A 23,362-nucleotide genomic window follows, 5' to 3' on the forward strand; every position below is an offset into this window, starting at 1 on the left:
GAACACAAACCCCGAAATCCTCATGGGAAAGGCATCCCCCCAAAACCCCTTCCTTGGGCAGGGCCTGCAGCTTGGTCTCTCACAACCCAGACAAAGTTGGAGGATCCTTCCAAGGGAGGCACCGAAGTCACTGCCTACTTTATTCTGGGAGGGAGCCCTTTGGGAATAACTGAGCTCTTTTTTGCATTTTCCCGTGCCGGCCTGTTTCTGCCTGTAACTCCCACACCCATCTCCACCGTGCTGCTCTGGGTTGGCTGGGAACCCCAGGAAATTCACTGCTGCTCCCCCGGCCCCAGGGTTGTTCATAAGTCCATGGGTCATATCCTATCTTAGACAGAGAATGGGGGACATGGGAGCTGGTCTCCCCTCACCCACGGATAAGAATGGTCAACGGCCACCAAGCAATGTCCACAGAGACTTTTGTCTTTGCCTGGAAGGGGGCTGGGAGGAGGGGCACCAGGGTGCAAGATCTGAGAAGGCAGGAGAGAGCATGGCTGTTCCTGGCCTCAGCTCACCTTGGTTTTCATAAATAGAGACTTCCTCTGCTGTGTGGGCATCGCTCTCCCCCTCTGCTGCTTCTTGAGGTGTTTTTGCTTGGCCAGCAATACTTTCTGGGGGTCCACACCCGTCTGTAGGGAAAGAGTCAACAGCAGGCTTGACCTCTCGCCTCTTTGAAGGAGGCCTGTCCTTGGCTCCCAGCCCCTTTTCTTCCACCTTCGGGTCCCTCTCTGCCCAGCCTTTCTGGTCACCAAAGGACTGAGACTTACCTTGGCAATGACTTTTTGCCTGAAGATCTCTGAGTTGGCAAAGTAGAGAGGAGAGCAGTAAGTGACGATCTTAATCCCCTGGATTTCCTGGACCTGTGACAGGGAGACTGAGTTCAAGTAGCAGAAATGTCTTTATTGACTTTTTATTTAAAAATCCCTCTTTTATTTGGGGGTGGGGGGAGGGCGGGGAAGGGCAAAAGAGGAAGTTCATAGGCTTGGATTACACACCCTATTGTAGGTCTTGGGATTCACATAAATGTCCATGTCCATGACCTGGGCCAAAGCATAGCCATTTCGACTGCATGAAGAAGAAAAAAACGTAAGTGAATGCTAACCGCGAATGGGCCTGGAGGGATACGGGCTGGGGGCTGGGGCAGGGGCAGGGCAGGGTCCCTTCTGCACCCCTGGGCTTGCTGTGTTTGTCCTTGGACACTGGGGACACATGTCTGGTGGCTGAACTAGAACCAGAGGGATGACAGGCCCTTGACATAGCTCCTAGACTAGGGCTTAGTGGGAGAGAAGGGGTGGCGGTACACATGGTGACAAGCTTAAGTGGCCCTAACGGCTCTTCCTGGTCTTGAGTTCTCAAAAGGAGAAGGCAGGGTTTCCCTAACATTTAGCATCCTTCTTACCCTGGCCTGGACACCCTGGAATGTTCTATTTAATCTTTTTATAGGAAAGACACGGCATCTGTCCTCTGGCCTCATATTCCCCTGGGTAGGGTCCCATGTGGTCTGGTGTTTGGCAGTGCCTTTGGAAGGACACTGAGTCTTACCCACCTGCTCTTCCCCTACTTTCTCCAGCCCCCAGCCCTCCAAGACCGCGATGGCTTCCTCTGGGGCTTTCAGGATATGGGAAGTCAGGCAGCCCAACCTGTGCCCACAGTCCTGCCTGGGTTGGGCTCTCCTCAGGCCCAGCAGCAGCTCCTGTGCCAGGCCCAGAAGGCAGCAGGGTTTGGTGGACTGGGCCAGGCCTCAGCATGGGAGCCCTTGGCAGGCTGGCTCAGGGTCCTCCCTTCAACCCCTGTTGTGTCTTGGGGAGGGGCTGTTACTTACAACTGGGTCTGGAAGACCACAACCAGGACGGAGAAGGCGACACCCACTGCCACGCCGTAAGGCAGGCTCAAGAAGAAGGAGGAGAGGAAGCTCACCACCCAGACGCACTGTGAGGAAAGAGATATGAAAGCAGACCTGGGAAGAAAACTGCCTCTTTCAGGAAGTCTTCCTGGATTTGCCGAGGTCATTCTCTGCCAGCACAACCCAGAGCCACCCTTCCACTTTCATGCCAGTTTTGCACTGTTTTATGTTTTGGTTACATTTGTCCCTTTCCTTCAGATTGAGTGTGGCCCCCTGGTCTTGTCTTGTTTTTAATAGACAAGCCCAGCACACCCAGGTCTTTGAGGGCATAATGATAAGAGCAAGAGTCCTGGGTCAGTCCTGAGTTCCAAATTTCGTTCTCCTACTTCTAGCTATGTGAGCCTGAGATGCCTAATCCACAAAGGGGGAACAATAGTACCTGCTTCATGAAAGGATTAACGAGTTAAGAAACATAGAGGTCCCAGCCTGGTGATGGGCACCCACTGGGTGATCGATAGGCATGAGTACCCTTTCTCCACCTCCCAGTACCTGTGAATGCCCAACACGGGCTTAGAGAGGCTTCCTGGCCATATGGCCTGGGGGCCTGGTGGGTGACGGGCAGAATTGGATTCAGTTTTGATTGTTAGCCCCTATGCTCCTTTAGAGTCCCCCAAATAGCTCAAAAGAAAATAATCTACCCAATTTCATAGAGAATTGTGAGGAACAGATGGGAATCCAAAGCACTATGAATATTCAGGATTAATTGCCATAGCCAGGGATTGCTGGGATGGAGTAAAAGCAAATTCATGGGCTGGGAATTGGGACATCAATTCTCTCCTTTCCTCACCACTCACTCACTCACCTGTCTACTATGGGAGCCAGGTGGATCACTCACTTCTCTGGCTCCCATAGGAGACAGCCCAGCCCAGAGGTTTGGAGTCCAGCACTTGGAGTTCCAATCCTGACGCCACCACTTACTACCTCTGTGGCCTTTGACGAGTTACTTAACCTCTCTGAGCCTTGGTTTCGTCACCTCAGAAGGAGATTAGTAAGTCCTCTCTCGTAGGTTACGGTGGGGCTTAAGTGGGGATAACACAGTGTCGGTCGCCAATACGTGGTAGCCTCCTTCCTACTGTCCAGTGGAGAATGTGACTAACGATAACGTCAGTCAGGTTTGTAGAGTTCTATGGTTACACGGTGCTTTCCCACCGTAATCTCATTTAATCTTCAGAACCAGTGTGTGACGCGGGCTTGACTGTCACCCCGACACGGATGAGGAAACAGAGCTCCAGAGAAGTCTGGTAACTTGCTTAAGGCCCTGCTCTGCTGGCTTTATGTTCTAGGGTTTTTTTTTTTTTGGTTTTTTTTTTTAAAAAGATTTCTTTTGCTTTTTTTGGAACTACGAATCAAAAAAATAATAATAGCTAAGTTTTATTGAGTATAGATACAGTTTGGACCAGTGGTCGGCAAACTCATTAGTCAACAGAACCAAATATCAACAGTACAATGATTGAAATTTTTTCTGAAAGCCAAATTTTTTAAACTTAAACTATATAGGTAGGTACATTGTTATTAACTTAATTAGGGTACTCCTAAGGCTTAGGAAGAGCCACACTCAAGGGGCCAAAGAGCCGCATCTGGCTCGTGAGCCGCAATTTGCTGACCACGGCTTTGGACAATGTGCCCCCTTCTTGTATTGTCTAATTTCTTCCTCCCAAGCAACCCTGGGAGGGGAGAGTATAAAATACCCATTTCACAGACGAGGAAGCTGAGACCAGAGAGGTTAAGAGACCTGCTATTGACTACAGAGCCTGTGAACGTCTGAGTTAGGAATTCAGCACAGGCTGTCCCTCTAAAACCTGAGTTCGTAGCACCTGGCGATGCCAGTTACAGAGCAGCTCACCAGAGGGATCATTCACAGGAGAAGGGACAGGGCTGTGAGGCGGGAGAAGGGGACAGGACTCAGACAGGACACAGAGGCCACCCAGTACCTACACAGTCTAGCTTGCTTTTCCTCCACAGGTAGTAGGGGTCGGTGAGTTGCTTGAGGGAGTTCTTGAGGTTGACAGCTATCAGGGCTCCCAGCACAGCCTAGGGAAGCAGAACATGGTTCCTGTCACTGGGGTGTCCCCTTCTTCCTGCCCTTCCTCAAACACACCTGACCCTGGAGCCTGGCAGGGCAGAGCTGGAGTCCAGAACACTTCCCCCACAGAGCCCCCAAATCTCAGCACTCAGGGTTAGGATTGGAGAGCACAGGAGCTAGAGGCATGGGGCCCATCCCGGCCCCCCTTCCCCCTTCCCCTCTTCTCTCACACCCCTGGCCCAGGCCAGTGATGGCAAACCTATGACACGCATGTCAGAGGTGACACGTGAACTCATTTTTTTGGTTGAGTTTTCTTTGTTAAATGGCATTGAAATATATAAAATAAATATCAAAAATATAAGTCTTTGTTTTACTATGGTTGCAAATATCAAAAAATTTCTATATGTGACACGGCGCCAGAGTTAAGTTAGGGTTTTTCGAAATGCTGACACGCCGAGCTCAAAAGGCTCGCCATCACTGGCCCATGCCTAGAGCCTTCCTACGCTGGGGCTCATGGGTACTTGTCAACAGACTAGGGACTCAATCCTGAGGTCTGGAGGCTGGAGTCTGGGACCAGCCCTGAACTTGTGAGCTGTACCACATCACGTAGACTCTCTCAGCCTCAGTTTCCCTCACCTGTAAACTGGGGAGAGTAAACCTGTGTTGTCTATGGCACAGGTTGCGATTAGGCCAAGTGCGACAATGACAGCACTTTATAATTTGCCGCATGGCCCTAAGGGGCTGCTCTGACTGGAGTCTTACTGGCCTCTGCTCTCCTGCTGGGCTCTTACCTTGGGGAGAGGGTACAGATAGGACCCCAGGACGAGCATGGTGATCATCACCACCAGAGACACACACAGGCTTGCCACCTATTCAGAGAAAGAGTTGGGAATAGAGTATTGCTTCCGATTTGTTTCCAACAGGTGCCTTTTGGTGGAGTGGGGACTAGGGAAGGGAGAGGAAGGCGGGAGAAGCAGCTGGCCCGGCTTGCAGGTTTCTGGGGTTCTCTGGGGCAACTGTTCAGTTCCCCATCCTCCTCCCCTGGCACAGCGCTCACCTGGGATTTTCCTCCAGCTCCATCCACAGCCAGAGTGACGGAGAGAGCACAGCAAATGACATGGATTTTAAAGAAGGAGCCAAAGAAGTTGCTGCAGCCCAGGGCAATCATCTCCTGTGGGACAAGGGCAGGATTAGGCGCTGGAGGTGCGGGCATGGGGTGGCAGGGTGCGGACCACACCGAGTTGGCCACGCAAGCTGGATCTTGGGCCTCAGACATGGCCTACTACTATAAAGCCATACACACCCAATTAAGCAGAGGTCAGCTCTTGGGGTCATACCCTCTCCCCACTGGCAGGCAGCTTCCCTCACCTCGGTCCAGAGCCCCAAGGTATCTTCTGCCAGGGCTCTGGGGGCCCCGGCCCGTCCTGTTCAGTCCGACTGGGGGTAGCAGGACCCACCTGGTTAGAATCCACGTCATAGCCGTGCTTGCTAGCCAGGGTCCGACCCATAGCCAGGTTGATGACGTAGCCCACGACGGCCAGGGAGAAGGCTGTGCCAACCATGTCCTTCCACTGTGAAACCACAGGCAACACAGGAGTAGGGAACCTGCGAAGGAGCCAGAGGGGAGGCAGGGCCCAAGGGGGTGAGGAGAGGGAGGGCACCGAGCCCTTCAGCAACTCCTGGGGAGCAGCAGGGCCCCGCTGTGTGCCAGGGTCTCACGCGGTCACCCTTTCAGTCTGAGTCCTCAGTACAACGCTGTAGGGCCCTCACTCCCGTTGACAACGTAGGAATCCGGGGCTTAGAGGACCTGGCTTGTCCAAGGTCTCAGAGCCAGTACTTGGCAGGGCCTCGTTTGTTCACACCCAGATTCTGGACTCTCTACTCTCACCAGCCCCCCATGTCGTGAGCGTCCCCCACCCCACCTGCGGCAGCTCGGCCGCCCAGCACTGAACGGCCCCTCCCAGGGCCCAGCTGGCTGCCCGGCACAGAGTGGATGCTTAATGAATTTGGTTCGTCCCAATAGCTTCCTGTCCACATGGATAAAAGGGGCCAATGCATTAGAACAGGGTGAAGGGCCAGATAAGGGCTGATCAGAGAGGCATTGCTTTAATAGCCCCACTGAATGAGACTTCCGGGGTGAGTGTGCCAGTGAAGACTCGCCGTTCATAAAACAGCCAGCATTGGCCCCTGTGTGGCTCTTCTCCACAGTAAGTAACAGTCGCGATCCATTGCGGGGCAGTGTCATAGGGTTTAGAACGCATTTCATAGAGTTCGTCTCAGCTCAGCCTCTGAGCCCAGGCCTTGGTGGGGAGTGCCGTGGGGTTGGCGTCAGGCTTTCCAGCCCCCTGGACTCACCCATGTTGGATCTCCCCCACGATCTGCATGTGATACTTTTGGGGCATCTTACAGCCCCCGGAGATAGCTGTGGCCACCACCACCTGCAAACCCCAAAGTGGAGAATGGGGGTTGGTTTGAAGTTGGGGTCAGTGCAAGCGTTTCTCTCAAGCCTCCCTTTTCCCGAATCTCACTTGCCTGCCTCTGAGGGGGAGGACCCCAAGGAACGTGAAGAGTGGGGCCATCTTCGGGGGGGGGGGATGGAAGGGATTCACCTCTGACTTCTTGCTCTACTGGCTGACAGTGGAGGGGGTGAGGCGGGGTAGGGGCGCCCTGGCCCTGGCTGGAACTGGATATAGCCTCTCTGACCAGGCCCTCCACACCCAGCCCCGGGTGCGGTCTTACCACAATCATCTCTGTAGGGATGGGGAAGCGGATCTTGTGCATGTAGCGAGCGTTGAGCTCCTTCACCAGCACCAGGAAGGCACCACTAATGAGGGCGAAGATGAGCGAGGCGATGTTGGTGTGGGGGAGGTTTTTGCAAATGTCAATGAAGGTCTGGTGGAGAGAGCATCATGCCTATGGGCTCCCACTGCTTCTTCCCCCACTCCCCCCCCTGCCCCCCACCGGATGGCTGACCCCGTGAAGGGGTATCGTCAGTGCTCATGGAGGCACCAATGCCGAATCCAGGCCCTGATCAGGAACACGACGCCACTTCCCACCACCCTCTCCCAAAGGGCCCATCAGGAGCTCATGCTGGGACAGGAATGTTGATTCCCTTTCTCATCCTCTAGAAAGAGTTCAAGTTAAAGGAGGAGGGTAAAAACTAGACATCAGGAAGGACTTCCCAGCCAGTGCAACAGGGAACTTATTAAGAGTGTACCTCTCCTTTTCTGCAGGGATTAACCACAGGGAACCTCCTGGAGCCCTCAAGGTCATGTGTTTGACCCTCCCTCCCAATGTGAGAACCCCCTCAGCATCCGCTCCTAACACCGGGTCAGGGTCAGCCGGCTCTTGCTCAAGAGCGTCTCATAACGAGAAGGTGGTAACAACCGTGAACTTGGCTGTTGTAATGAGCCCCTCCCCATTTGCAGGGCCCTATCCTAGACTCACAAAGACGATGGAGCCCGGGCCTGTGTAGGACGGGATGGTCAGCCCAAAGATGTACTTGAGCACCGAGATCAGGATCTGCAGGCCGGCAGCCGTCATGAAGCCCCGGATGAAGGACTCGGAGAGGTAGATGGCCACAAAGCCGAACTGCACGAAGCCCAGGCCCATCTGAGGGGAGAATGGCCAAGCGGGTCAGCAGCTCCCACACTTGCCCGATCCAGACCCAGGGCTGGAGTTCTGGGCAGCAGCAGCAGCTCTAGGGAAATGAGTCCGTCGTGACTTTGTCTTCCTTTGTAATGTGCCAGCAGAATTTTGGTCCCTTAAGGACACTGGCCTCTTTGTCACTCCGCCTGTCTGTCTTCAGTTTCCTCATCTGTGAATGAAACTGGCCCTCCCTTGGTGTTTCCTCTGTGAGTGGATGACACTGCCATCCACCCAGTTGGCCAAACAATACCTTGGGAGTCATCCCTCCCTCACTTCCCACGTCCCATCTGTAACCAGAGCCCAGTTAATTTTGCTCCTGGCAAAATGTGCCTCAAGTCCACTCCTGTCTCCACGGCTTTCTCCATGGCCACCACTGGCCTCGGCCCTCGGCACTCTTGCCTGGCTCTCTGTATGGTCCCCAACAGGATTGATTCTAATCCACCTCCCACCCCTCATCTTTCCCGTAGCCCAAATGATCCTTCAACTGCCAATCAGATCTAAAGCCACAGCCTAGGGGACAGACCTCAAACATCATTGTCTGGTCCATGCCTACCTTTCTGGCCTCTTCTCTGGCCCGTCCCCAAAGGCCCCCTGCCTTCCAGACCCACCACACTCCTTCCCTTGCCATTCCTGGTGAGTTCACCCTCTCTGAGGCCTCAGTGCTTGGGGGGGGGGGGCACTTTTTCTCTCCTGGACCATCCTTCCGGGCCTTATTCATTTGCTTACTGGTCACTTCTAGTCATCCTTTAAGACCCAGGTCACCTCTTCTCTTTGAGGAGAGGCCTTTCCTGACTCTTTTTGGTGTTCCCGCAGCTGTCTGTACATAGCTCTATTATGCTGCTTATCTCACTGCCTACAAACTTATCTGTTGACATGGCTATTTCCTCTGCTGGGCTGGGAGCTTCTGGAAAACGTGCCCCTTTCTTACTTATCTTTTATCCCCAGGGCCGAGCCCAGTTCCTGGCACAGTGAAATAACTAAGAAACATTAACTAAATGAATGAACGAACGAGAGGTGCCCTCTGAGTCTGCTTCCTGCGCTTGCATTCTGTCAGGCTGTGTTTTCCTTCACAAAACCCAGCAGAGTCGTTAGCGTGTGTCGAAAAAGAAATGTATGCAGGCGATGCTGTGGCTTGGAGCAGTGGAGGCTGGTGGGGGATAAGAGAAGACAGGAGACAGGAGGACGGAGCTGGCAGAGAGCCAGGCTCTGCACAGGGAGTGGAGAGAAGCTGCGAGTGTGAGAGAGTCCAAACGCAGGAGAGTTTTATCAGGTGTGGAAGCTGGCCGTAAGGACCTGCTGGAGGGAGGGGGGGGCGATATCTGGCTTTTCAAGGTCTTTGGGGGCCCTGAGAATGGGGAAGACGGAGGAGGTAGAGCCCTAAACCAGCTTTAACGTCAAAGCTGGGTCTGAGTCAGGGGCAGGGTGGTCTGATGGCCTCCTGGCGAGGGCCCTGCAGGGATTTGGCTGTCCCCTCACCTGGATGATGGCAGTCAGGCAGGCCAGCGTTGCTGACACATGCAGCCTCTCGGCCTCCATGGCCGCCGTGTCCACGTAGGTCTGGTTGGTAGCATTGTTGAAGACCCGGAATTTTGACTCTGGGGCCAGCTGCAGACAGATGTTACCCACCAGGATACTGATAACAGCAAAGGTACCTGTGGTGCCCCACCCAGCCAGCAAAAGTCAGAGGTTTGGATCAAACCCACGGAAACCATCAAGGGGCCCAGGATTGCTCCCCGACCCCCAAGGGGATGGAGCCCCAGGGCCCCCAGGCTGCTCTCCAGCATAGCACCACGCATATCTGACCATGATCTACTGTTTCATCTCAGCTGTTAATGTTATTTTACTGGCCACCGGAGGAATTGAGCTTGGAGATTGTCCTTTCTCTGTCTCACTTAGCACCAGAGAACTCCCAATGTTCCCCTCAGTGGCTGCTGGGGCCAGCCTGGGGTTAGAAGGTAATTTCTCACAGCTGCTTAGCACTTCATGGCACACGGTTTATCTTGTTGCACCAAGTCTTCCCCCCATTCCAGGGAGGAAGGTGGAACAGGTAATGCTGACTGAGCTCACAGAAGCTAAGTGGTGTCTCCAAGGTCACGGAGGACCTGGGACAGACACAGTGATGGTCCCTTGAGAACCAACCGGCACCAGCTAGAGGAGTATGTAGGTGGAAAACCACCCTTACCCCTTTTCACACCGCCCGTCCTCCTGCCTGCTGGGAGGGGAGAGGTCTTACCTGGCACCATCTGGTGTATACCCCCCAGGAAGAAGTAGGTCAGGAGGGGGAAGAAGGAGGAGTAGAGGCCGTTGACGGCAGGAAGGTTGGCTAGAAGAGCAAACGCCATGCCTGCAGAGGATGAGAGGGTGAAGGCTCAGGGGCACGGGGGTTATGGAGGCCACAGGAGGTGGGGTGGGGAGGGCAGGCCTGGCTGAGAGGACCCCTCACCTTGTGGCACCTGGATGGATCCACCGCTGAGGCCACCAAGCAGGTCAGGGATGATGTAGTCTTTGATTTTGTACTTGGGGAGCCAGGAGAGCACAGGGAGCAGCCCAAACACCACGGTTTTGATCTTGGCCGGGGAACATCTGGAGGGAAAACGGGCAGATTTCCAGTCAGCGCTGCTCCGGCTTGGGCGCTCCAAGTTGGGGAGGGATTACAATATCCTGTTGCTGCTCATCATTCATTCAACATTCATTCAAAATGCGATGAGCACGCATACTGTACAGTCTGCCAGGCACTGAGAAGGAAAAGCAGAGACTTTCTCTTGAGAACCATCAGCATGGCCTGTGCATGGGCTGGAGGTCTTCTGACTAATGCCACCTGCTTGGAAGTCTACAAGACTTGGCTTGAAGGCAGGGATTTCTTGGTGGCTTAACCTTCTGAGGTGTCAAGTCCAGGCCTATCTCAATTGGCCTTTCTCCAGGGAAGGCTTCTCTGAGCTCCTGGCCGATGGAACACAGGCCTGGGCCCCCTTATCTGGGCTTCTTAGCTCCATGAGTGCCCCGTGTTTAATGACTTGCTTTTCATCTCCTGCGCCCGCTAAACAGCAAACCCACAATGGTGAGAAGTCTGGCTCTCTTGTCATTTCTGTACACCTTGTGCACTACCTTGGGGCGCTTCGTAAGTATATGTTGAATAAATGAGTGAGTGAATAAGTGAAAGGGTGAGCTGGTATTGAAACTCAGTCTGGCTCAGCCGGCGTGGCTCAGTGGTTGAGTGTCGACCTATGAACTAGGAGGTCATGGGTTCACTTCCTGGTCAGGGTTCATGCCCAGGTTTTGGGCTTGATCCCCAGTAGGGGGCATTCAGGAGGCAGCCAATCAATGATTCTCTCTCATCATTGATGCTTCTCTCTCTCCCTCTCCCTTCCTCTCTGAAATAAAAATAAATAAATAAATAAATATCCTAGCTGGTTTGGCTCAGGGGATAGAGTGTCGGCTTGCAGACTGAGGGTCCCAGGTTTGATTCCAATCAAGACCACATGCCCGGGTTGTGGGCTCCATCCCCAGTGGGGGGCATGCAGGAGGCAGTCTATCAATGAGTCTCTTTCACTGATGTTTCTATCACTCTCTCTCTCCCTTCCTCTCTGAAATCAATAAAAATATATTCAAGAAAATAAAGAAACTCAGTATGCCCAAGTGTATTTACAATAAACTATCGAGGCAGACTAAGTATTTACAGTTGTTTGCATGGAAAAATAATACAATAAGTAATAAGTAATAATACAAGGATAAACTCCGTGTTTTGTGTACTCAGAACTGTAACCCTACTTTTGCTCCACCTTGTATTGTTAAACACATTTTACAGATTTAGACTCACCATTATCTTTCTACTAGTGAATGCCATACGTTTGCTTGCCAAAAGCTCTAGTTACCAGATTGTTTGCAAGGGGATCTGAGTGAGGATCCTTTTCTTCCCCCCAAGGATTCTTGGTAAAAAGAAGGGGTAGGTTACAGGCTTGTTGCTAAACCTTTCTCCTATAAAAAGTGACTGTGTTCTTACCGTAAAAATTCAAACAGCACAGAAAAGGGGGCGGGGGCGGGGGGAGAGAAACTCAGTCTGAGTAGGGGCTGCTGCCATCTTTCTTAGAACTTCTCCAAGAGAAAGGCCCCATTGTCCCTGCAGGGTGTGCCCCGTGGACCCAGCATCCTTCATGTGCGACGACTCCAACACCAAGTTTGTCCCCCTGTTAACTCCTCTGGGAGGGAAGAATGGGAGCTGCTCATTGATTGGTGAGCGCGGGGCGGGAGAGCTGATCCCTGCCCTGTTTGTTGAACACCTCCAGGCCCTTTCATAGAAGCTCAGGAGCGGTAGGAACAAGGGCCTGCACACTGGAGGGTGACAGCTGGGGGATTGATGACTAGAAGAGGGTGGGAGGCATTTGCTTTGCTTTTCCCAGTTGAGGGAACTCAGATATCCAGGGCCCAGCTGGTGACTCACTGGCCCGCTCTGATTAGGCCTCCTTTCTAGCTCTTTGCGGCTGTTTAACAATAGTTCCCCTGACACCGGGTCCCCTGGATTTCACCCAAGACTGAAATACACACAGAAAATGCTTTGTACCCTGTATAGTTCGTGCAGATTTTCTATGTGAACCAACACTCGATGGAAAAGCACCACCACCCACATCTGACTCCCTAGTCCCCTCTGGGGCAGGTGGGCGCTTCTCCCATCCCTGGGATGGTGGATGGGAGCTAGACTGGTGGTAAATAGCTTAATGCGTCTCTAAAGCCTTGTCCTAAGAGAGAACCAGCCCTGCAGGAACTCTCTCAGGTTTGTGTGTGGCTGGGAAAACTGGACTTGTGAATAGAGAGCTGGCTAGCGAAAGAGAAACAACCCACTTGAAGGTTCATTCCTGCCCAGCCTTACCTGCCCAGCCTTCCCTGCCCAGCCTTACTTGCAAGCCTGCCATGTGTTGAGCAAAACAATCTGAAACTTGAGAGAAGAGCTAGAAAGTGATGCCAAACACCTATACAGAGGCTCCAGAAGGCAAGAAGGAAGTGGGCAGAGGGATTAGCTTTCTTGACATTCATTCATTCATTCATTCATTCATTCATTCATTCATTCAACAAATATTTATCGGAGCACCTTCTGTGTGCCAGGCACTGTTCAAGGCTCTCATGCCAGCCTCATGGGAATTCTTAGTTCCCTACATCCCTTCATAGTTTCCATCATCCGAAACTTTTAGGACAACAGCAGATACCCTCATCCCTCCAGTGCAGAAACAATCCAAACTTAAATTCTTTGGGCACCAAGGAGGGCAGAGCCCACCTGCCCGAGGAGCACAGCTGTGGGTTCAGAGCCTGAACCCGAGGCACCCAAGGCCGTGGCTGTAACTGGGCAGAGATGGAGCCTCTTAGGAGAGGTAGGGTTGGGCCTGGGCTTTTGGTGAAAACTGAAGTGGGTGATTCCCCTGGTCTGAACCAGTTCCACCTGCATCTCCACTTCAGCCATTGCCAGTGACCTCAATCCAGGTAACTGAATCAGCTGTTTCCCCTAGGGAGTGGGGAAGAGTAAGCCAGCCTACAGCGAGGCCTGAGAGGGGCCTGAGCGCGGCCTGCCAGAAGTCTGGGAAGTGGAGGGCGAAGCTGTGGCCTCAGGCTTCTGGAGTGTGGGTGTAGATCACCCCCTTAGAGGCCAGGCTTCACTACCCACCGCCCCAGTTCCAGGGACCTGAGACCGGAAATGGCCCAGAGGCTGGAGGTACCACAACCTGGTAGGTACCCTTTAGGGGCCACCTTGGGGCATTCTCTGGGCCAGGAGAAGGAAGGACCATCTAGGAGGGAAAGGGGACAAGAGCATGGGGTGATGGTGGCTTCAGATTTTTATTAACAAGGAGGGGATGGGACATTGCGGCAAGGGTTCTGATGCCCCCACCCCATGCGGCAGCATGCCCATCTCTAGCTCCCTTAAGAACTCAAGAAACACTTGAGTGGGCTGAGAAGATGGCAAGACCTCATGCAGGGGGTTGGGGTTAGTCCTGCTGAAGCTGTGCGGGGGGCGGGGTCTTTGCTCCTACTCCCCATCCTCCCTGGGAGTCTCAGGACAGTTGAAATGATAGGATCTTCCATTCAGGGTTCCACACCAGCCCTCCCAGGGCTTTCCCGAGCTCCGTGTGAGGGATGCTGGTGCGAGAGCCTCGCCTGGTGCGGGAGAGACTTTGGCGGGGAGCAGAGGAGAGGAGTCTGGGCTCTGGGTCACATTACCTGAAAGCATAGCGAAGTTTCTCTCCCAGTGGGTACTTCCGGTCCTTCTTCTCGAACTCACGATCGAAGAGGGTGAGAGAGTATGCAGCTCTGTCCACCACGTAGCGGGGCCTGGGCTGGCTCATGTCTGGGGCATTTACAGGCTTTGGGAGAGGCAGACAAGGGGAGGATGAGGGACATCCCTCCTCAGCGCCAGCTGGGGCCCTCTCTCTCTAGTCCTTGCTGCAGCAGTTTTATGCTGGGCTTCCCCGCCCCCTCCAGAAGGTGCCTCCCTTCCTTCTTTCAAGTCCTTCCACGGGACTCACTTCTTCTGGTGGCCTTCCTTCCCGGGCACTGATGATGCACACACTCGCCCTGGCTGTTTTGCTTGGCGCCCAGCACATGGCTGGCACACTGCACCTGTGACATCACCGTCACCCCCGCTGAACACCACGCAGAAAAAAGGTGGGAGTGGGAGGGCAGGAGTCCCAGCTGTGATCCAGCATATTCATTCGACCCCTTGCCTCCCCCCCCAAGGCCCCTGGGGCCTCCACAAGCCCCGCCCCAAGCCTCAGTTTCCCCGGGCAGAACGGCTACTACCATTCAGCCAGACAGCTTGGAAGGAATAGACAGAACAGCCTGCCTGGAGGCAGGGGGATGGGCACAATGACCTCAAGGAGGCCCGTTCTGGAAGGAGACACCTAGGACTTCACCAACAGGTTTCCCTGGGGATGAAGGACAATGTCGTGTTTGGGGAAATTGGGATGGACTGTGCTGCTGGCTCTCCCACACATGCTTCCTGTCCCTAACCTTTCCCCCACCCTTGTGTACTGCTGCTTCTCTCCTCCTCGAGTTTTGCGCAACCTGGCTGGTGTTGCAGAGCTGAGTGCCGGGCCCTGCAGGTCCAGAGGAGCTTCCTGTGGGAGCCTCCCCCTCCCTCCTCCAACCACTAGTCTCCCCTCCTGTCCCCTGTCCTCCGGAGCTGGGAGAAGCCGCCTGGAGGAGGCAGGAGGGAGAGGAAAGCCAGGGGTAGGCTTAGAGGGAAGGTTGAATTCTGGGAGGTGGGGTGCGAGGGGCGGCTGTGGCCAGTTTGGCAAAAGATTTGAGATGGAGTTGAAGGAGTTGGGGAGACTTCCTAGGGGAGAACCTAGGGGAGAACCTGGGTGTATGGGAGGTTATCAGAGGGGAGCAGTTGATATCTTTTGTGGAAGAGAAGGGGTGGGGGGAGAGAGGGGAAGTGCATGAACTAGGGTCTAGAACAGCCGTGGGCAAACTATGGCCCACGGGCCGGATCTGGCCCGTTTGAAATGAATAAAACTAAAAAAAAAAAAAAGACCGTACCCTTTTATGTAATGATGTTTACTTTGAATTTATATTAGTTCACACAAACACTCCATCCATGCTTTTGTTCCGGCCCTCCAGTCCAGTTTAAGAACCCATTGTGGCCCTCGAGTCAAAAAGTTTGCCCACCCCTGGTCTAGAAGCCTGGGTTCTAGTCTGGCTTTACTGGTGGGTGGAAGGAGCAGCATTACCTCTGAACCTCAGGTTCCTTGTCAGGGAAATGGGGGTAACGGGCCTCTCACGGGATTGTTGTGAGGCGCAAATGAGGTAACGGACAAGAAAGGGTGTGTAATATGCAAAGAAGCCCGCACATGTGAGTTGTTATTATAATAAGATTGTGCCCAAATCAACAAAGGTTGAGCTGGTGCATTCCATCCATTTGGTTGTGGGACCCGAGGCCCATCAGCAGCCATCGGCCTGGGCTGGAAATCCGGCAGCGCCCCACGGATGGTGCCTGGCTGGGAGGGAAGTGGGTTGAACCTGCCCACAGCGCCTGTGCCCAGCCCCTTGCCTGGTGCTTAGTATGTATGCAACAGATGCTTGTTGAGTGAATCAAGAAATGGTGTTTTGGAGAAGACATGGGCAGGACTGAGCAAGAGCCACGGCACGTGAGACATCCCGGTGGGAGAAATGAGAGCCCCAGTGGCATAAGGAAAACAGCACAAGTTTTAGAGCCCGATGACCTGGGTTCAAAGATTCGGTTTCTGCATCCCTAAGTGGGGATACCAACAGTCCCAGGTGGTTGCGGTGGAGAGCGCGTGTGCGACGTGGCTGGCCTGCCAGGGCACCCCGTAAAGGTAACAGGGATGGTTACCAGGATTACGATGGAGGGGGCTTCCTTCCTCTTAGGACAGACAGTTCAGAGACTTCCAGACCCGCCCCTCCAGGAAGGCAGGGTGGCCTTGCTCCCTACCCTCTCCGGAGGCGGGAAGGGTCTAGCTTTCCAGGTGGTTTCCCTGGAGGGCCCTTTGGGTGCAATGAGTGGGGAACACGACCCTCAGGAGGAGTCCACAGCTCCAGCCTGGCTCCAGCCTAGTTGAGGGAGGTCTATTCCAGGCCACGGAAGACCACTTGCCAAAGAATAGCTAATATTTTCAAAGGGGGCTGACCCGGAAGAGGGGACCTCCTTGGAAGAGGGGGTGATGGGAGATCTCGATTCCATGCCAAGGGGCAGTCAGTGATCTGGAAGCCCCTTTCCCGCCAGCTTCCAAGGCTCTAAGTTCTAGTAGTGCATTGTGGGGAGGGGATTGTTACCATCTGATCCTACTGAACCCCTACGAACCCAGCCCCCGCTTCCGCCTGACTGGCCCTGTTCCCCCATTTCCTCAGTGGTTCCTTTCTCCCTGTCACCCAGGCCTCTCCCCTACACTTGTCCCTGCCCTTCCCTTACCCTGGCCTCAGCCTCCACACAGTTGTTCATCAGTCCCATTACTGTTTCTCCCAGGCCTCACCCCCGCAGGTCTTATCTCACACCTGGTGATTGCAATCGCCTGATAACTGATCGCTGGTCTCCAGACTACGCCCCCAGCTCAGAAACCCCCGGCTTCTTTCTTCCTTTCCAGGAGGATCAAGCCCAAACTCCTATTGTTAGCATGTTTGTCCTTTAACTATGCGGCTGTGTTTTGGTGACCTGGCTACTTTCGCTGGCCGTGTCCCGCAGCTCTGTCCAGTCCCCCCAGCAAGCATGGCTCATTTTTACCTGGGGCAGGGACCCTGACTCCTCCTTCCTTTCCGGACCTGCCCATCCTTAAGACCTGCTTAGGTTCCTTCCCTACCCTCCCATGCCTCTCCTCCTCCCTCCTCCTGCTTCCTCTTCTACGAAGCTTTCTGAGCCCCTGCCCTGGGTCCTTTCTCCCCGGATCTCCTTGGTGTGGGCCTCGCCAGCCTGTGCCGGATCTCCTTGGTGTGGGCCTCGCCAGCCTGTGCCGTGTTGGCTCGGGCCGCTCCAGGCTGCCCCTTCCAGGAAGGGCGGGAGGAAGTCCTTCTGGGAGCTCAGTTGGGGGGCTCGGAGCTTTTTCTGCCCCTGTGGGCACCCTTCCTACAGATGGGCAGTCGCCACTGGCGCAGGCCAGCAGAGGAGGAAAAGCCCCCTGCTTTACTGGAACGCAAGCCTGTCTCCTTCCCCTGTTTCTCTGCCCATCTCATTCCAGGAATAGGGTGTTGAAGAAAGAGGCTCCGGTACTTTCTCCATCCCCAGTTTGTACCACACACAAAAGGAGACCCAGCAGCCGGCTGGCCTAGAAAGTTCTGTCTAGAGGAGAACTTGAGGGCTAGACTAGCCCCATCCTCTCATTCTGCGGCTGGAGAAACTGAGTCTTAGAAAGAGGGGGCGGTATGAGGCTTTGGACCAGGCCTCAGGCTCCAGCTCAAGTCCCTGCCGAAAGGCCCAGCCCTCCCGGAGGTGACCCTGCTCCTGCTCCCTGGGGCTGGGCCCCGAGTGGCAGCCAGAGTGCCCTTTTTGGACCACCCTGGTGACCTTCCACCTCAGCTGACAGGAGAGGGTCTTGCTCTTCTCGAGGGCTCTGCCGGGGGGTCGGAGTCCTCTCCTGGCCCCTGGGTTCCCAGGACCAGACAGGCAGAGTGGCTCCGCTCCAGCTCCCAGCTCCCGGTGAGGAGGCGCCCTGGTCACACTTCCTAATTCCAAGAGTCGGGGTTGGGGTGGGGTGGGGCTTAGGATGGGAGGTTACTTCACGGAGCCAGTCCTTCAGGCCTGGGAGGAAAGGGGGATGGGAGAAGCAGACAGGGTGAGCCAGCAGGCGGAGGCACCCTCTCTCCTGGATGGTTCTCAGAGAGGTGAGGACTTCTCGGGAAGCCCCAGGGGGCTCTTTCAATGCTCGGTCAGGGGTGGGAAGGCGAAGGAGGGAGCAGGGACGGGAGAGAGGCATAGAAGATGTGATGACTTGATCCCTAGTTAAACAAACACAGAGCCCTGCCGAATGATGTGAGCATCGCTGAGGAAAGTTAAGTGCTCAATTGGCAGGTGTGTCTCGCCGAGCCCTGCCTCCCTTCAAACAGCACCTCCATCCCCCCACGGGTCAGGGATGAATAGCAGGTGCCGTGTGACAATACCGGGGAACAAAAGGGTATCCCTGCCCCCTCCCCACTTCTGAGGAAAGGAGGGGCCCGTCCTGAATTACGGGAGAGACCTAGAGGGGGGCTGGGGGACTTCAGGGAAGTGGAGGGCAGGGACACCCCTTTTGTTTCCCAGAGGGCAGGAGGGAAGTGCAGAGGGCAGGTGAGGTGAGCATATGGACAATCCCAAGGCTTGGCAGGGCCGTGGAGTCACACCTGGGGGCCAGGGGAGCCACTGGGTTTGCAGAGCTAAGGAGCTAGATGGGGGGTGCAAAGGGGGAATGGACTTTGTGGGGAGGGCGTGGGCCAGAACAGACTCCCTCCTGAGCTTCTCCAGGACCCTCGTTAGAACCCTAGTTCCCTCCCCGCCCCGCCCCCCGCAGTGAACTCATACAAAAGAAAGCCCAGGGGTATCTTCACCCAGTGACTAGGCCTGGCTACATCCGCAGAGCACTGTGGGCAGAGATGGGCTTGGCACAGTGCCTGTTAACGCACAGAGCGGCCTGGAGCGGTGCCCGGCCTTGGTAAGCGCGCAGGCGACTCGGGCTGTGTTATGGTTGCTACTGTGAGTATTGTTGGATGCTCTTTCTTGCCCTGCAACCTCAGGCAGGTCCCTGCCTTTCTTGACCTTCCTTTTCACATCTGCCTTTACGTCTCCCCCATCCCCCTGCCCTTCCCATGCGCTGTCCCTCCCAAATGTCCCAGGACTGGTGAGAAGCAAAGCAGGAACTCTTTTTAGAGGAGGGCAGGGCATCTGGGGAGCAGGGAGGCGAGTTTCCTGCGTGTGTGGGTTCGGCAGGTCTGGAGGTGATTCTGTCATTGCGACCCGGGCTGACTCCTTAGTCCTGCCCGCTGTACACGTGGGGGTTTCTTTGACGTGCACATGTGCCAGGCACAGGAGCAGTCTTGGCTGGGCCAACCCCCTGGTGCTCTTATCGCTGGTTCCTGCCTGGGCTGTCGCTGTGTTCTGGGGAGAGGAAAGGTCACTTTGAGGTTTCCCCTTTGCTCCAGCGGCGGGGTCCTCCCTGCCTCATCCAGGGTGGGAGCCCCAGGGCGGGAGAGGGCCACCTCTGAGTGGCTGGGTGGGTGGGGTGGGAGCTGGGGAGGGGCTGGGAGGGCTGGGCTGTCGGCTGGGGACCGTGTTCACGTCAGAAGGAGTAAGGGTGTAGAGCGCAGGCCTGTGGGTCTCCAAGTCATATATCAAGACTCCTTTTATTTCTATTGTCCCCATGTTTCTTGGGCAGATTTCCTATCGCCCCCTCACCCCAGCCTAACTTCCTCACTAGTATTGTGAGGGGGCGCCTGAGATGCCCCTGAATCGGCCTCCCACACTCCCCCTCTTCTAAGGAGTGGCATCCTAGAGTCACTGCCCCGCCCCCCCTCAAGTCCCCACACCCATCTCTAAGCCTTCTCTTCCCTCCCTCTCTGCGTTCCTGGCAGAAGGGGGGTGGTGGGGTGGGAGGAGGGGGAGGACAGGGACGGGTGCGGGGCTGAAGCAAAGCTCCAGCAAAGAGATGGAGGCTGGACTTTGAGAAGCACTTTCCAGCAGTGACACCTGCCCAGAGTCACGGGATCCCTGAAATGGGCCTTTAAGGCGAGCCGCCCAGAGGTCTGCGAGGTCAGGGCTAGGCTCACTCGGAGGCGGGGGAGCGGACAAAGAGGCCCGTGAAGGGCCGGCGGAGCAGTCCGAGCTGGTCAGTGCTGAGCTGGCCCCCCGCCCGCAGGGAGCTCACGGAGCAGACTCTGGCTGGTTGGGGCAGTGCAGCAACACCCACCGAACTATGCCAATCCCCGAAGGCCCCTCCACATAAGGAGCTAAGAGTCCGCCCTTGTCCCAGGGTTTCATACAGAGGGGCATCAGAACGGCCACCAGGCTCTGGCCGTGCTGGGAGGGCCAGTTTCCCTCCCTGCACTCAGACCAGCGAGGCCGAGTGTAAATGGAGTGTTTACGCTGGAAGGAGGAAAGATTCACTTGCCCTCGGCTGGGGGCTCATTTTGAGGAACAGGGGCAACGCCCGAGGGATCCCCCCAGAGCTGCGGTGAGGAGGCTGGGAGCCCGTGGAGCTGGCCCAGACCCTCTTGTTGAAGGATTCACCTGGGTGTCGGGTCCCCTGGACCCCACGTGTCTGAAAGCGCTGGATCCCCAGTAGCCCTCGGGATTAACGGCGACAAAAAACGGACCCACGCCGCCCAGGCTGGTGCCCCGAGCTGGTGGAGAAGTGAAGGAGCGACAGAGGACATCTGGGGGGCAGAGGGAGGGGAGGCAGGCCCGGGAGCCAAGTATTAAGAGCTTTTTGCTTCCAAGACTGAGAAGAAAGGGAGAGGTGCAGCCAGCAGCTTCAAAGGCAGGCGCCCCAGAAGGTCCAGCATTTTTGTCCTTTTCTTTGCAAGGAGAGAAGCGCTTGCGAAGGAGCTGCTGTTTCTCTTCACTTTGCTTGGGGCTGGCAGACCTCCTCCAACTGAGCCTCCATCCCACAAGCTCCCCGTGGCCTCCTGCCTTGGAGCTAGGTCCCCCCGTGGAAGTGAGGACCACTGGGCCCCTCTGAGGTCCCGGGCCAGGGGCTGCTCTCAGACCCAGGGGCCGAGCGTGCCTCCCACTTGTGCTCAGGTTGGCACCCAGCCCACCCCCTGACCAGTACGGTCCTGTCATCCCTCCTCAAGCAGTCCCGTGCCCAGGGGGGTGGCTGGGTGGGGCTTACCGGTGGGTGAGCAGAGCCGCAGGGCAGGGCTGCAGGTGTGCCTGGGAGCGGGCGGCTGAAAGGTGTCCAGAGGTGTGCGAAAGGGCTCTGCTCAAATAATCCAGGGAGGCGTTTATAAATAGCTTTACCTCAGGGCCGCGGGGTGAGCCCCAGCTTCTGATTGGCTCCGAGGGGAAGTGGTTTTGAACACTACACCGTAGCTAAGCCTGAGGAGATAGGAAAAGGAGATAAGGAAAAAAGGTCCCAAATGAACAGCCCTTTTTTTGTTTTACCCGAGGAGCAGGGCTGTTTGATGGGAGCTTGGCACTTCCTAAATCCACCCCGAAGACAATAGGTCACATTCAGCGGGGCCCCTGCCCCACAGGCGGCCGGCCCAGGCCCAGGAGGGGACAGGGCAGACCCCTCTCCAAGCTCGCTGTCCTGCCGCTTGGGGCTGGGGTCAAGCCAAATAGCCTCTTGGACAATGGGACCCATTGAGGCCACCAGAGGGCAGGGGTCCGGGGGCTGCTTGCTTTGAAGGTTGGAGATCTGGAGGGGGGTGTTGTGGGGGGGACAGTGGACCTCTGAACACCCCTGAGGAAGGGGACAAGCCCTGTCCGGGAGGCCCTCAGAGCCCATGGGTGGTTGGAGGTTGCAGTGGAGACCTGGCTTCCAGTCTGTCCCCAACTTTAAGTTGCGTGTAAGCTCTGTGCCTTGGTCTATGCACCAGTGCTCTGAGGAAAGGACTCCTGGCCCTCCGACCCGCCCAGGTAGGGTGCACATGGAACAGGGGGGTTTGGGATAGGGTGAAGGAACTCAAGAAACGGAACGTACAACAACGATAGATATGGAAGTTGACCTTGAGGCTAGCAAACCTCTAATTCCCAGGCCTCTGTCACTTCCAGGAATTGATGTCTTCCTGGGTCACAGCTCTGCTCAGGCTGCTGCCTGCGGTCTGGGTTAGAGCCGCCTGCACATCCCTAACCCCCTGAGCCTTGTGGGAGAACCTCAGCAAGGTGAGTGGATACTTCCTGACATATCTCCTGGGAGGGCGAGCCCCACCCTGATGCCAGGAGCCCCTTCCTTTGCAGCATCTGGGGCACTCCTGCCCGAGTCCTGAATGGTGCCCCCATATTCCCAGAAGAAAGCAGAGGCTCCAAGGTGGGCTGAAGTCAGTACGGGGCTTTAGTAAGGCACTGCCCCACCTGGGAAGAAAAAAGTCCCCCCCGGGGAAGGTGAAATGAGCTAGTTTTGGCACATAATAGGGACTCAATCAATATTTGTTGAATGAATAAAAGAATGAATTGTCTGCAGGCCCAGCCCCAGGGAGAGTGTATAGACGCATTGCTGTGTGGACGAGGGAAACACCCGAGGTCACTCAGAGTTGTCAGGGTGTAGCGAGGGGCCGAACATGACTGAAGAAAGCAGGGGTGCAAGCCACCCGAGCATGCCCGGCCACCTGCTGAAGAAAGGAGGTGTGCATGGACACTCCCTCCATGCTTCACCATGGTAACCATACACTGTGCACAAGGGATGGTTATTATACATTCAATTGCCAGTCTTTCTCCAAAGACTGTGAACTCCACGAGGAGGGCGGGACAATGTATGTTTCATTCACGTTGCATCCCTACCACTTAGCCCGGTGCCTAGCGCTGAGTAGGAGCTCAGTATAGGTTTGTGGAATGGGTGAGTGATTGTATGATGGGGTCTTTAAACGAAGCAGAGCCAGAAGGCGAGAATTTGTCCATATGTGTCCAGGATTGTCCAGTGGCGTGGGTAGCCTGACATGCTCTAAGCCAGTGGTTCTCCACCTTCTGGCCCTTTAAATACAGTTCCCCATGTTGTGACCCAACCATAACATTATTTTCGTGGCTACTTCATCACTGTCATGTTGCTACTGTTATGAATTGTCATGTAAATACCTGATATGCAGGATGGTCTTAGGCGACCCCTGTGAAAGGGTCTTTCGACCGCCAAAGGGGTCGCGACCCACAGGTTGAGAACCGCTGCTCTAAACGTTAGGCAGGCACTTCTTAGAAGGCAGATGAGGCTCTACCTATAGCCAGGCGACCGTGACCATCGAGATCAAACAACTGACCTCTGGTCAAGATGATGGTTCAGGTGAATGTGGTACTCACCTCCTCCCACAAACACATCAACATCACAGCTAAAGCTCAGAACAGCCATCTTTCAGAGCTGCCTGAAATCGAGCTGAGTGGAAGTCCTACAACTATGAAATCAAAGGAGCCTCATCAAGATTGGTAGGAGGGGCAGAGACAAGGAGGAAGCTGGTCCCACACCCATGTGGCAAATAAAAATTAGCAGGGATATCTCAGCTGTGGAAGTCACCCCTGAGGAGTGAGGGGTCGCAGTCCCACACCAGGCCCCCAGCTCAGGGCTCCTGTGCCAGGAAGAGAAGTCTCCATTAACTTCTGGCTGTAAAAAGCAGCAGAGATTGAGGCTGAGGGAGACTGAAGCTGCTAGAGTCCCAGTCAGTGCCTCTTAAAGGGCCCACAC

At 55.2% G+C, this 23,362-nt stretch overlaps 1 protein-coding gene across 1 annotated transcript in view; it reads right to left on the reverse strand.

The window, feature by feature from the left end:
- The window catches only part of SLC26A9 (solute carrier family 26 member 9), a 29,812-nt gene extending 8,823 nt beyond the window's left edge, over window positions 1–20,989 (reverse strand). The window contains exons 1-16 of the mRNA XM_059673498.1: window positions 20,867–20,989; window positions 13,776–13,918; window positions 10,018–10,157; window positions 9,808–9,918; window positions 9,051–9,226; window positions 7,374–7,538; window positions 6,666–6,818; window positions 6,282–6,364; window positions 5,384–5,531; window positions 4,984–5,097; window positions 4,718–4,795; window positions 3,839–3,934; window positions 1,823–1,929; window positions 996–1,065; window positions 768–860; window positions 516–629 (exon numbers count right to left, since the gene is read on the reverse strand). Coding sequence (XP_059529481.1) covers window positions 516–629; window positions 768–860; window positions 996–1,065; window positions 1,823–1,929; window positions 3,839–3,934; window positions 4,718–4,795; window positions 4,984–5,097; window positions 5,384–5,531; window positions 6,282–6,364; window positions 6,666–6,818; window positions 7,374–7,538; window positions 9,051–9,226; window positions 9,808–9,918; window positions 10,018–10,157; window positions 13,776–13,900 — 1,773 coding nt within the window. The 5' untranslated portion in view covers window positions 13,901–13,918; window positions 20,867–20,989. The remainder of the gene's footprint in view (window positions 1–515; window positions 630–767; window positions 861–995; window positions 1,066–1,822; window positions 1,930–3,838; window positions 3,935–4,717; window positions 4,796–4,983; window positions 5,098–5,383; window positions 5,532–6,281; window positions 6,365–6,665; window positions 6,819–7,373; window positions 7,539–9,050; window positions 9,227–9,807; window positions 9,919–10,017; window positions 10,158–13,775; window positions 13,919–20,866) is intronic.
- Between the last annotated feature and the right edge of the window lie 2,373 nt (window positions 20,990–23,362).

This window comes from Myotis daubentonii, chromosome 18 (assembly GCF_963259705.1).
Source record: "Myotis daubentonii chromosome 18, mMyoDau2.1, whole genome shotgun sequence".
Classification (NCBI taxonomy): domain Eukaryota; kingdom Metazoa; phylum Chordata; class Mammalia; order Chiroptera; family Vespertilionidae; genus Myotis; species Myotis daubentonii.